The 12,577-nt window shown below is 53.1% G+C and overlaps 1 protein-coding gene across 1 annotated transcript; it reads left to right on the top strand.

The window, feature by feature from the left end:
* Positions 1-218: 218 nt before the first annotated feature.
* SSR2 (signal sequence receptor subunit 2) lies at positions 219-6,863 on the top strand. Its single transcript, XM_041724575.1, has 6 exons — positions 219-305; positions 796-950; positions 2,023-2,121; positions 3,140-3,248; positions 5,160-5,237; positions 6,307-6,863. The coding sequence occupies exons 2-6, from the start codon at positions 796-798 to the stop codon at positions 6,415-6,417; spliced, it is 552 nt and encodes a 183-aa protein (XP_041580509.1). The 5' UTR covers positions 219-305; the 3' UTR covers positions 6,418-6,863.
* Positions 6,864-12,577: the final 5,714 nt, after the last annotated feature.

The raw sequence follows: 12,577 nt of genomic DNA, 5'->3' as shown, positions 1-12,577 counted from the left end.
AGCTTTCCCCTGGTTCCAGGACCGCGGGCGCACCGGGCGCTGCAGACTGCACACTCAGTCTCTATTCCTATGGGGTCCGCGGAGCACCTGGCCCGGGTGGCAGCAACTGAAAGCGCAGGCCAGAGGCATCCGGCCGCGTGCCGGCGCCGCAGAGCCGGGTGTGGGGTGTGGCTGGGAACTACGATTCCCAGGAGGCATCGCGCGGAGCATCCGGGTTTCCGACCTGACCTCACTTCCGGCCTTCGGGCCGCTGACGCTCCCTTCCGGTCTCGGTGGCCCCCTGAAAGGACTGTGGGGTGCGCGCGGTGAGCGCTGAGTCTTGGGGGCGCGGGCGGGGGTCGCCAGGGTCGGAACGGCGCCCGACGGTAGCGGTGGCGGCGGCGGCGGAGGGGCTGCTCAGCCGCGGCAGGGACGGGAGAGGCGCGCCGCGCGGGTGGGGGACGTGTCTTCCTGGCAAGAGGGGGAGGGCCGAGCGGACTGAGCCCTTGAGGGGCCTACGGATGGGATGTGGGGGCCCAGGCAGGGGGCGTGGGGCGGACCCTGTGGGGCTGAGCAGAGGAGGCCGGTGCGACGGTCGACCCCACCAGCTGAGGAAGAGGGCGGCGGGGAGGACATGTGGGAGGTCCTGGCGGGGGCTCAGCCCTCCCGGCTGTTGGGGAAGGAGGACCCAGTGTTGGTTAGATTAAGAGAGTTCTGCTAGATTTGGTGCGGGGGCTCTACGAGGCAGGTGGCCGAGTGCTTCCATGTTTGGGTTGACTGCCCACTTGACGTCCCCCCCCACCCCGTCCCCCCAAGATGAGGCTTCTGGCTTCCTTGCTGTTGGCCCTGTTTGCTGTCAGTCATGCGGAGGAAGGAGCCCGGCTTCTGGCCTCCAAGTCACTGCTGAACAGATACGCCGTGGAGGGGCGAGACCTGACCTTGCAGTACAACATCTACAATGTTGGCTCAAGGTGAGGGGGCCGGGGGCTGCAGGTTGGGCCCTTTAACGATTCTTAGATTTCCCAGCGGGACCGGAGAGCTTTGGGGTTCCTGCAACAACAGGTATTGTGAGTGCCGGCCCTCCTGGACCTGCTTTGACCTAAGCTCGTAGAAACCTCTCCCACTTTCTGGAGCTGGAAGTTTCTGAGGAGGAAGAAGCAATGGGGCTTGCAGGTTTTAGCTTCCTTTCTTTCATCAACCTGTAAGCATGTGTGTTGCCTTTCTTTAATTTTATTCGCTCTCATTCTCTCTTCCATATGTGTCTTGGTCCTCTCTCTCTGTACCTACACGCGACGACACAGAAATTGGGACAAGAGAGAATTTAAGCTCTTTCCTTCCTTGGTGCTTTTTAGCCATATAATTCAGTCCTTGACCTAGATTCTTCAGTGCAGCAAACCTGTTACTATGTGACTTATATCTCTCTCGTGATGATTTTTTATTTTTTAAAAATTTTTATTTTTTTATTTTTATTTTTTAAAGATTTTATTTATTCATGAGAGAACAGAGAGAGAGAGAGAGAGTCAGAGACACAGGCAGAGGGAGAAGCAGGATCCATGCAGGGAGCCCGACATGGGACTCAATCCCGGGACTCCAGGATCACGCCCTGGGCTGAAGGCAGGCACTTTAACTGCTGAGCCACCCAGGTGTCCCTGATGATTTTTTAGTACAAGCAGGCAGATTTAATTGCTGATTACTTTTTTTTAAGGTTTTATTTTTATTTTTAAGTCCTCTCCCCACCCAGCGTGGGGCTCAAACTCAGAACCCCAAGATCAAGAGTTGCCTGCTTCCCTGACTGAGCGAGCCAGGAGCCCCCCATCATTACTTACTAACCCTTTTTTTTTTTTTTTAAGATTTTATTTATTTATTCATGAGAGACACAGGCAGAGACACAGGCAGAGGGAGAAGCAGGCTCCCTGCAGGGAGCCCCTATGTAGGACTCAATCCCAGGACCTTGGGATCATGACCTGAGCTGAATGCAGACCCTCGACCACTGAGCCACCCTGGTGCCCCACTTACTAACCTGTTTGTCACTCCATTTTGCAGTGCTGCATTAGACGTGGAGTTATCTGATGATTCCTTTCCCCCAGAGGACTTTGGCATTGTGTCTGGAATGCTCAATGTCAAATGGGACCGGATTGCCCCGTATCCTTGACAGTGGGTGATAAAGCCTGAAGTTGGGGAAGACACACAGCCTTCAGAGCAGCAGGTTACTTCACATAGTCTGGCTGTGCCCAGCCATTCTTCTGTCACCTCTCTGGATAAGATGGACAAGAGAGAATTGGGCGTGATTGAGGGTAGACCTAAGAAAAAGGAAGGAGGTTCCTCAAGTTCAGATTAGAAGGCCCTATGACACACTGTGTGGGGAGGATGTAGATACATAGTAGGCTGTTTGTGGCTGGACGAGGGTACATAGACTGCTTTTGGAAGAAAGTCTGTTGGCCACTAGTGTGGAGCCCCCCAGCCCCTGTGGCCTCTGGAGGTGTTCCTCACTCAGTGTGTCTTTTACTGGCATCCACCAGTTGTTTCCCGAGTGTTTGGAATTAGATTAACTTTTCTCCCTGTGAATTAAAATGTTTAGATTTTCTGGGAAGGGTAAGTGTTCTCTTGGTGGTTTTTTTGTTTGTTTGTTTGTTTGTTTGTTTTTAATTTATGATAGAGAGAGAGAGAGAGAGAGGCAGACACACAGGCAGAGGGAGAAGCAGGCTCCATGCACCGGGAGCCCGACGTGGGATTCGATCCCGGGTCTCCAGGATCGCGCCCTGGGCCAAAGGCAGGCGCCAAACCGCTGCGCCACCCAGGGATCCCATATTTTTGGTTTTTATTTTGTATTTTCAGTCTTCCTTCATTTAGTCAATGAAAGAGTTTCTGTAAGAAGGATTTTTCATCTGTAACATGTATTGCTTTGAAAGCTGACTTGAGGAACCTTAGTCCTGAGTACAGCGTGAAGAGCCTGGATTTTGAGTATCTCCAAGACCCCTTCCTCTTGGCTGGGAAGTACCAGGCTTAGAGGATGGCATATATTTATTATTGCTGCAGAGGATGGCAGGCATTAAATCACATGTACGGACTGCCTGTTTTGTGAATGGTGCATTTAGTATATACATTGAAAGGATGTTTCCACTTCAGCTTCCTCTTCTAGCTTCCTTGACTGTTAGGTCAGTGCTAGCAATGTCTCCCACACCGTGGTCCTGCGCCCGCTCAAGGCTGGCTATTTCAACTTTACTTCGGCTACTGTTACTTACCTGGCTCAGGAGGATGGGCCTGTCGTGGTGAGTTCCTCAAACCTTAGCTGGATGGGCCAAGATCCGCTTGTCTTTGGAACCTTGCAGAAACTTTCCAAGGCACCCATTAAATTCTGAGAATGGTGAGAAGGACCAGAAGCTGGGATGCTGCCCTTAGGAAGGAAGGAGGTTTCAAATTGTAGAGATCCAGAATGAAGCAGTTGAGATGGTGGGAGGGGAGAACCGTAACCTCCCCTCCTCTTCCTGCTTCCTGCTCTGCTTCTAATCTGGACCTCACCACTTGTGGTTGTGGTTGCCCAGCCCACTACCACCCCCCAACCCCCCCATTCTCTGCACCGCCACTGGCTCATTCCCAGTCTCCGCTGTGTCCGTGTCTTTCTCTGGCTTGGACCACTCCTGCCATACTCTGGTGGGGTAGCTGTTCTCTACCTCCAGCTTTCTGGCACATTCCTCCCACAGAGGCCTTGCACTCTTCCCTCACTCCCCATCCTCTCTCGTTCTTATTCTTTGTTGGAAGTGTCCCCTCTCCAGGCCAAGCTGTGGACTGCATGCCTTCATTTCTGTCTTCTGCTTTTACACCTCACGATTTTGTCCTCTTTCAGCAAGCGTTTGCTGACTGCATCGAAACTTCTAGAGCCCTGACAGCCTCTGCCACTCAAACATTTCATTGTGAGCTGTCTCAGTACCCCCTTTTTCTTCTGTGTAGGTCTTTACATGCCCCCTCCCCAGTTTAATCATAAACTCCTCCTGCCTGGGGACTTTGACTTAGATGTCTCTCTGTTTCTCATATATCATAGAAAATCAGTAGTAAATAGTCCTTTGATGATTGTTGAAAAGGTCAACAGACATTCATTGAGCCCCAGAGTGTGCCGGGAGAAGATTGGGACACTGGGGCCATGAATTTATGAAAGCGTCTGACAAGACCTTCAGGTGGGCTGTAGGCTGCGTACTGAGTACCCAGCAGGGAAGACTCTCACATCAGCTGAAGGAGTCTCTGACATTCACCACTTTTAAATTTTTTTTTTTTTAATTTTTATTTATGATAGTCACAGAGAGAGAGAGAGAGAGAGAGAGGCAGAGACATAGGCAGAGGCAGAAGCAGGCTCCATGCACCGGGAGCCCGACGTGGGATTCGATCCCGGGTCTCCAGGATCGCACTCTGGGCCAAAGGCAGGCGCCAAACCGCTGCGCCACCCAGGGATCCCTGACATTCACCACTTACCAGATTATTTTTGTAACCACATGGAACTGCATTCTTATAATCCTAGTTAGGTTTTCACATCTTGAGTGCGTTGTGCTTTCAGAACCAACTATAGAACTCTGATTCTCCTTGGTAGTTGATAGGTTAAAAGACACAAAATCAAAGGCCCAGCTGCCACTTGAGAGCAAGGCTATTTGCAGTGTGCTCCAGTTCCTGGCCTGCTCTTGGGGCAGGAATGCTGCCGGCCCCAGCCCCTCCTCTAGTGTGTGCCTTTGGGTGGGGCTTCGTGCTTCTCAGAATGCTCCTTATGTCGTTGGAGCCTCGTGTCAATTTGTGAGGTGTAGACGAGCATTTCCACTGGAGTAACAGGGAAACGATTGCCAAGGACAGTCATTCTGTCACACACTGGTCCTGCAGAGGGGTTTGGGGTGTGAGCCACTCTTTCCAGAGCCTGAGGCAAAGAGGAAACGTCTGGTTTAACATCACCTGCACTCCTGGCCTCCCTTGTTGAGAAAAAGCTCCTCCTGTGTCTTCTGGTTTCTGGTTTATTCCTCTTTACGACATGCTGAAAATCATCCAGCTCTTTCTAGTTCAAAAGCTTTTGCGCGTCTCCTTAAAGCCTCTTACACCTTTGAGAATTGAAAATGTCATATTTCCAATTGGGTCGGTTGGGACTGCCCTTCCTCACCTGAGAAGGACTTGGGTTTGCCCTAATATCATTCTTGTCTTCCTTTCAGATTGGCTTTACCAGCGCCCCTGGACAGGGAGGGATCCTGGCCCAGCGGGAGTTTGATAGGAGATTCTCCCCGCATTTTGTAAGCTCCGCAGTGTTCTCTTCCCCTTCCCCCAGGATGATAACGGGGTTTGGTTGTGGGACCTTTTGGCCTCTTTAGATTTGTTCAGTTTGTTGGCTCTCATCATATCGGGTTTTTGGGGGTCTGACACAGCCACCAAATGTCCTGATTTACCCATGATGACAGACTGTTGCCAATGAGCTCACAATTACCAGGGAACCAAAAAAAACTGCCTCTTTTCACTACATGGCCTTGAGTTGAGTCCCATGTTGGAGTCCTGGGTCTATTTTGGATCTTAACAGAATATGTGTTTAGACTCCGAGAGTTGTAGAGCATTGGGGAGGTTGGGTAGGAGCCCTGTTGTGGTCTAGTCTGGGAGAGGATTCTTTGAACATTTGCTTAAAGTACTAACCAAGGAGATCCCTGTGTTCGTTCTGTGAATAACCATGAAGCTCCTTATTCTGTGTCCAGGCTTGTGCTTTGCTTGAGGAAGACAAAGGTGAACAAGACACACCCCCTTCCCATAAAGATCTTGGGCTTGTAGAGACCTCAGACAGGTCAGCGGGGAGAAAAGTGTCATGACTGAGACCACAGACAGGCTGTTGGGGGACCCCCTGACCTGGAGGGCTTTCAGGGGGAGGTGGCATTCAACCAATCAGAGGAGGTAAAGTCAGGGCATGCATCTTAGGGAGAGGGAGTGGCTCAGGGGGGAGAAAAAGGCTCGGCAACTAGTACCTCAAGGCAAAAAGGCAGAAAGGGAGGTGTAAAACTTGAAGAGGGGGTTGGGGTATGGGCAGGACTGGGCTCACAGGGGGCTTGGCAGTCAGGGCAGGACCCGGGCATCACCTCCCTCAAAGATAGAATGGAAGAGAGAATTTCTCTTCCAGTCTGGGTGAGGTCGGACAAGGCCTTGGGCTATGTAGCTTGGAAGACGGGGGGTCTGTAGAGAGCCTTCCCATCAGGAGCGGTCAGAGGAGCCTCTCTGCTGAACGTTTGGGCTGTGCTGCTCCCTTCCTCGTTACACGCCTCCTTTCTGGCCCTCCCAGGCCTCGTCCAGACTTGTAAGCAGGGCCTGTGTCGTCTTCCACAGCTGGACTGGGCAGCCTTCGGAGTCATGACCCTGCCCTCCATCGGCATCCCCCTGCTGCTGTGGTACTCCAGCAAGAGGAAGTATGACACTCCCAAGTCCAAGAAGAACTGAGGGGCTTCCGAGGCCGCTGCCTAGGAGATCCAGGTGCTTTCCAGACTCTGGAGGGCCTCTGGAGTGCAGTCTCTCATCCCCAGCCCCTGCCACCTTCTCCAGGATCCTGCCTGCTCTCAACCAGAGTCGGGGACCAGGCCTCAGTGTCTGTGAAAGCCTCCTCCTTCCGTCCCAAAGCCATATGAGCAGGAACGAGCAGGAATGCCTCCAGCAACAAGCCTCGGGCCCTCATCTGTGTGCCTTGTGGTGCTGCAGTGTGAACTGAGGGGCCCAGGAGGGGGCACTAAGGAGACTGCCTGACTCTACCCCCATCCCCTGCTCTCCCCTCTCGGAAGAGGGTGGAAGATCAGATGAAGGCCAAGTGACTCGGAGGCTACCCAATCTCTGTTCTGGGTCAGGGGAGCTGACCAAATGGGTTTTTCTAATAAAAACAGATGCCACACTGACTTGTCTGCCTTCCTGTCACCTGGGTGAGGCACTGGGTGCCCAGGTGCTGGGCAAGTGAGCTAACTTCCCGCCTCCTTGCTGCAGGCATGTGGTCCTGTTCGCAAAGGGACTTCTGCCCCTGAACACGTTTGCTTCCATCCATCCCTTCCTCTTTGCTCTGGCCAGTCAGCTCATCTCGCCCTGACCCTTCCTGGCCTATGAGTCCTCTCCACAGCTAGAGGATGCAAGATGAGAGGAGGGAAGGTTGGCGCACGTGCAGCTGTCCTTAGGCCTTGTGAGACCTTCTGATCTGATTTATTCACTGACCTTGAAAAAGCTATGTCTTTTGTTTTTTAAGACTTTATTCATGAGAGAGAGAGAGAGAGGCAGAGACATAGGTAGAGAGAGAAGCAGACTCCATGCAGGGAGCCCAATGTGGGACTCGATCCCAGGACTCCAGGATCACTCCTTGGGCCGAGGGCAGGTGCTCAACTGCTGAGCCACCCAGGCGTCCCGAAAAAGCTATTATGTCGACGCCTGGTTCTAGGCCTTATTCTGCCTAAGAAGTAGCTTTTTAAAAATTATTTAAGTAATCTCTACATCCAGTGTGCAGGCTTGAACTCATGACCCTGAGATCAAGAGTTGCAGGATCCACCAGCTGAACCACCTGGGCAACTCAAGAAGTAGCTTTTTTTTTTTTTTTTAAATTTTTATTTATTTATTCATGAGAGAGACACAGAGAGAGAGGCAGAGACCTAGGCAGAGGGAGAAGCAGGCTCCGTGCAAGGAGCCTGATGTGGGACTGGATCCCAGGACTCCAGGATCACGCCCTTAAGCCAAAGGCAGACGCTCAACCCCTGAGCCACCCAGGGATCCCAGGAACTAGCTTTTCTTGACTTAAATTCATTTTAATGTGGGAGCACCTGCAGCCCTCTGAGCTGTGCCCTGGGCATGGCCTGTGGAAAGGAGTGATTGTTGCTGCAGCAGCGGGAGAAGCCACTCTGAGCTGACTCTGTCCAGGCCAGGAATGCCGTGGTCCGAGAACAGCCTCCCAGGCAGGAGGGAAACCCAACAAACACCGGCTTTGTTCCTACCACCAAGTTGCCCAGTTTAGATGCTGCTTGGGGTTGTGGTGGGGGGGGTGGTGAGAAGGGGAGAGACTGCCCAACCGGTTTAACCTTTCCTGGGCCCAGCACGCCTGAGTGCCTAAGCCTGCCCCAGGAAAGATGAAAAGGACGTGGAGACATCGGGAGGCTCCAAATGGAGTAGCCCTCCACCAGCTCACCTCCCTGCTTCAGGGGCTGCGGCTCGGACCCCCCAGGACTGGTCAGGTCAGAGGACGAGGACCATACATTTGTGCTCGTTCGTTGTGTTCTGGGGGAGACCTGGGACCTCCTCAGGAGAGTGGGGAAAGCAGTAGGTCAGAAGCTCCACGGAGAAGGAGCAGGGGGCTGGTTGGATAGGCATCATCTGGGGCTGGAATGTCAGTCTTTGGAAGAGGGAACAATATGTCCGAGTAGTCTGTAGTCTCTACTGGAAACGATGAGGAGTTCACCTGCAGCGTAAGGGGTTCTGGGCAGAAAATGGGATAAATTGCTAATTCTGGAAGGTGCCCCAGGAGATTTCTTCCTAGTCTGAACTCGAGGAGGTACTCCTTTCCCAAAAGCTGGGGCCCTCCTTCCATAGAGCTCCGCAGTGTTTGTCCTGGCACTCAGTGTGGAGGAGGCAGCTGGGGGAACCCAGGTCTGATGCAGGTGACAAGAGAAGCATTGTGAAGGCAGTTGGTGTCACAGGCACCTTGAACAAAGGCCAGAGCCAGACACTTCATCTGGAGAGATCAGGTTCCCTGGAGTCTGGGTGGAATGTGAGCCTCCCGTAAGTCATGAAGTATTGGAGAATATAAGAGCCGGTGAAACCTATAGACAGGCTGAGCTGGGATAGCTGGCTTTGTGATTGAGCCCTCTGAGCTTCTTGAAGAGATTTCATGGGAAGTGAGTAGCAGACAGCGCTCTTCCACCCTAATGGAGACCATCCTGGGGAGGTCCCGACCTGGAGACTGCCTGCAGGTCTGTGAGGGAGGTGGAGAGAAGTGCTGGTCCCATACCTTTCCTGAAGATTGGGTACCAAACAGAGAGCCTCCTCCCAAAAAGGCAGTACAATTAGTGACTTAGCTATCCAGATGCCCTCCACCCCCTGGAAACCAGCCCTCTATCCTCCCATGACGTACAGATGTCTAGCTGGCACCGGCTCATGCATCCACACCCTTCCCTGGTGCCTGGAGGAGCCAGGTACCCAGATTTCCACCCACTTTATATGCTAGGCCTTGGGACTCTGGCTGAAGAAAGTCCATGGGGAGCGGGTCTAGGAATTCTCAAGAAGCTGGCAGGATGGGAAGCCTCAAGCCCTGATCCCCTGGGAGCCAGGCAGCTGCCCTGGGTCCTCTGGGATTTACGCTGTGACAGCCAGTAAATCACACCTGCCTTGAGCCCGTGTCCTCATCTGAATGCTACCAGGTTTAGAGGATCTCCGAGGCCTCCACACCAGTAAAATGAGGTGGTGTCCCCCTGAGTTCCTACAAGGCCAGGAATAGCCACCATCGCTCTTGTGGTCTGGGGGCCAGCCAGCAGGAAGGACACAGGTTCCATGTGGGGCAGCAACTGCCCTCCTGTCACCTAGAGGAGGGATCCACTATGGATCATTGAACTCCATCCTCTGGTTTCCTAGCCCAGGAAACACAGAGACAGCAGGGCTCGCCCAGGTCCCATGACAGCGAGGGGCAGCTAACCTTTCCTGACAAGGGCTGCACGCCAAATGTCTGTGTCCCACTGTGGGCACCTATCCCCTCCAACGTTTGCACTGGGCGGACTAGGAGAGAGGCTGCCAGGTGGCTCTGAGGCCCCGGCTTGTGGATGGTGATGTGTCCTTGGCCACCAGGCCACAGGAGGAAGCCAGGAGGGCCCCTAGGTCAGGATGTCCTCTGCCAGCCGGGGAAGCGGGGAAGCGGAGAGGGGACTCAGCCCCCCAGAAGCTGTGATAAGGAAGGAGTTGGGGGGGCTGGGCCCAAGCCCATCTTCCAGGTAATTGATGCTGCCCAGTTAATCACCCCTACCCTGTAATCTGCCCCTTAAAGGGACCAACAGCAATTTTGCAGACAAATTCGAGAGCAGGCAAAGTTCTTCCCTCCTTCCTGGGGTCCCAGGAGGACCCTGCTGTTGAGTAGGTTTCCAGGATGCTCTCTTTCTCCCCTCCTCAGCTCACTCTGTCCCGCTGGAGGGAGGGTAGAGGTTCCCTGGGGTATCAGGTGTCTGCAGGGTCTCAGGGTGACCCTATCTTGGCCTCTTGTACCTGTTTTCACATGGGCCTAAGGCCAGTGCCTGCCCTTTGTTCAGGCAGTGCTGAGGACAGGAGGACCAGGGATCCTTGACACCTGCCATGGCATCCAAGGGGTTAAAGGCCTGGGCACAGCACCAGCACCATCCTTGGGGTGTTTGAAGTAGGGCAGGGCAGGGAAGGGCTGGAGCAGTTGAGGAGGCAGCTGGTCTGGGCTGGAAGAAGTGCCCCCTGTCTCCTATGCAAACTTCTGGATCATGAGCAGTAACCCTAAAAGGACTGACAGAGGTGCCCCTGCTGAGGTGCTGGACTGGGTTCTGAGAGGGGCTCCCTGAAGAAGACTATTCCCTGTACTGGAGCTGCCAGTGGGAGCAGGAGCAGGGCCCCCACGGGGATATCTCCCAGATCCGGTGAGTTTCCCTCTTCACTTTCCCTGGGTCCTCACCCCAAGAACGGGGATACCCCTGGAAGCAGAGTTCCTCAAGAACCCTTCAACAAGGGCAGCCCCAGTGGTGCAGCGGTTTAGCACCACCTGCAGCCCAGGGCGTGATCCTGGAGACTCTGGATCGAGTCCCACGTCGGGCTCTCTGCATGGAGACTGCTTCTCCCTCTGCCTGTGTCTCTGCTTCTCTCTCTGTGTGTCTCTCTGAATAAATAAATAAAATCTTAAAAAAAAAAAAAAAAGGGCAGCCCGGATGGCTCAGCGGTTTAGCACCGCCTTCAGCCCAGGGCCTGATCCTGGAGACCAGGGATGGAGACCCACGTCGGGCTCCCTGCATGGAGCCTGCTTCTTCCTCTGCCTGTGTCTCTGCCTCTCTTTCTCTCTGTCTCTGTCTCTCTGTGTCTAATAAATAAATAAAATCTTTTTTTTTTTTTAAAGAACCCTTCACCACCCAGGAAGTGGCAGAGCAATTTGTAGCTTCTCCACTAGCCTACTGCATTCAGCTCCCATTTTTTATTTTTTTATTTTTTTTAAGATTTTATTTATTCATTCATGAGAGACACAGAAAGAGAGAGAGAGAGAGAGAGAGGCAGAAACACAGGCAGAGGGAGAGGCAGGCTCTCCCCCCAGATGGGACTCCATCCTGAATCTCCAGGATTGGGCTCTGGGCTGAAGGTGGCGCTAAACCGCTGAGCCACCCGGGCTGCCCCAGCTCCCATTTTTTTTTTTTTAAATTTAATTTATTTATTTTTTTATTTATGACAGTCACACAGAGAGAGAGAGAGGCAGAGACACAGGCAGAGGGAGAAGCAGGCTCCATGCACCGGGAGCCCGACGTGGGATTCGATTCCGGTTCTCCAGGATCCCGCCCTGGGCCAAAGGCAGGCGCTAAACCGCTGCGCCACCCAGGGATCCCCCAGCTCCCATTTTTTAAAAAGATTTTATTTATTTATTCATGAGAGAGAGGCAGAGAGACACGGGCAGAGGGAGAAGCAGGCTCCATGCAGGGAGCCCGATGTGGGGCTCGATCCTGGGACTTGGGGATCACACCCTGAGCCAAAGGCAGGCACTCAACCACTGAGCCATCCAGGCATCCCTCAGCTCCCACTTTTAATTAGAGACTGTTGTGTGTATGTGTGTGTGGGGGTGCAAGTGTGTAAACAGCAAATCACAAGCACGGCCAAGAGTTAACACTACTTGTGTGACAAGTGATGCTAAACCCTCTATGTGCATTCTTCATCCTTACGATTTTGTGGGGTTGATATATGGTCATCCCTGTGTTAAAAATGAGGTTTGGGGATCCCTGGGTGGCTCAGTGGTTTAGTGCCTGCCTTCGGCCCAGGGTGTGATCCTGGAGTCCCAGGATTGAGTCCCACATCGGGCTCTCTGCATGGAGCCTGCTTCTCCTCTGCCTGTGTCTCTGCCTCTCTCTCTCAGTCTGTGTCTCTCATGAATAAATAAATAAAATCTTAAAAAAAAAAAAAAAAAGAGGTTTGGAGAAGTTAAATAACCCCAGACAATGAAGACATAAACCGTGGCCCTGGGGGTTCAGACACAAGTCCATCTGATACCAAAGTCCATTACGATGTTGTTTCATCTCTTTTTCTTAGGAGGTATGGGAGGCAGTCTGGCCCTGCCGCCAGTTTAGAGCCTCGAGATCCTCATTCATCCAGGGTCCTCTCCCTCCTGGGTCTGATGTGGTTCCCTTTATCCTTGGGCATTAACTGTGAGGGTTAAGGGGCTGCCGACTCACACCTGAGAGCTAGGGAAGCCCAGATTCTAGGTCACCCCACGCCGCAACTGAGGGGTTCCCCACTCCACCTGCCACCGTAGCTGTCCCCTGAGATCTGATGGGTTAATTCTCTGGGACGCAGTGGCCAAAGTCTTCTCAGGTGTGTCCCTCTGAACCTCAGACCCTCTCTCGCCCCACCCTTCTGGCACAATATCCTGAATGCATGCCAA

This window comes from Vulpes lagopus, chromosome 1 (assembly GCF_018345385.1).
Source record: "Vulpes lagopus strain Blue_001 chromosome 1, ASM1834538v1, whole genome shotgun sequence".
In the NCBI taxonomy this organism is placed as follows: domain Eukaryota; kingdom Metazoa; phylum Chordata; class Mammalia; order Carnivora; family Canidae; genus Vulpes; species Vulpes lagopus.
This window is presented reverse-complemented; position numbering and strand designations above follow the sequence as displayed.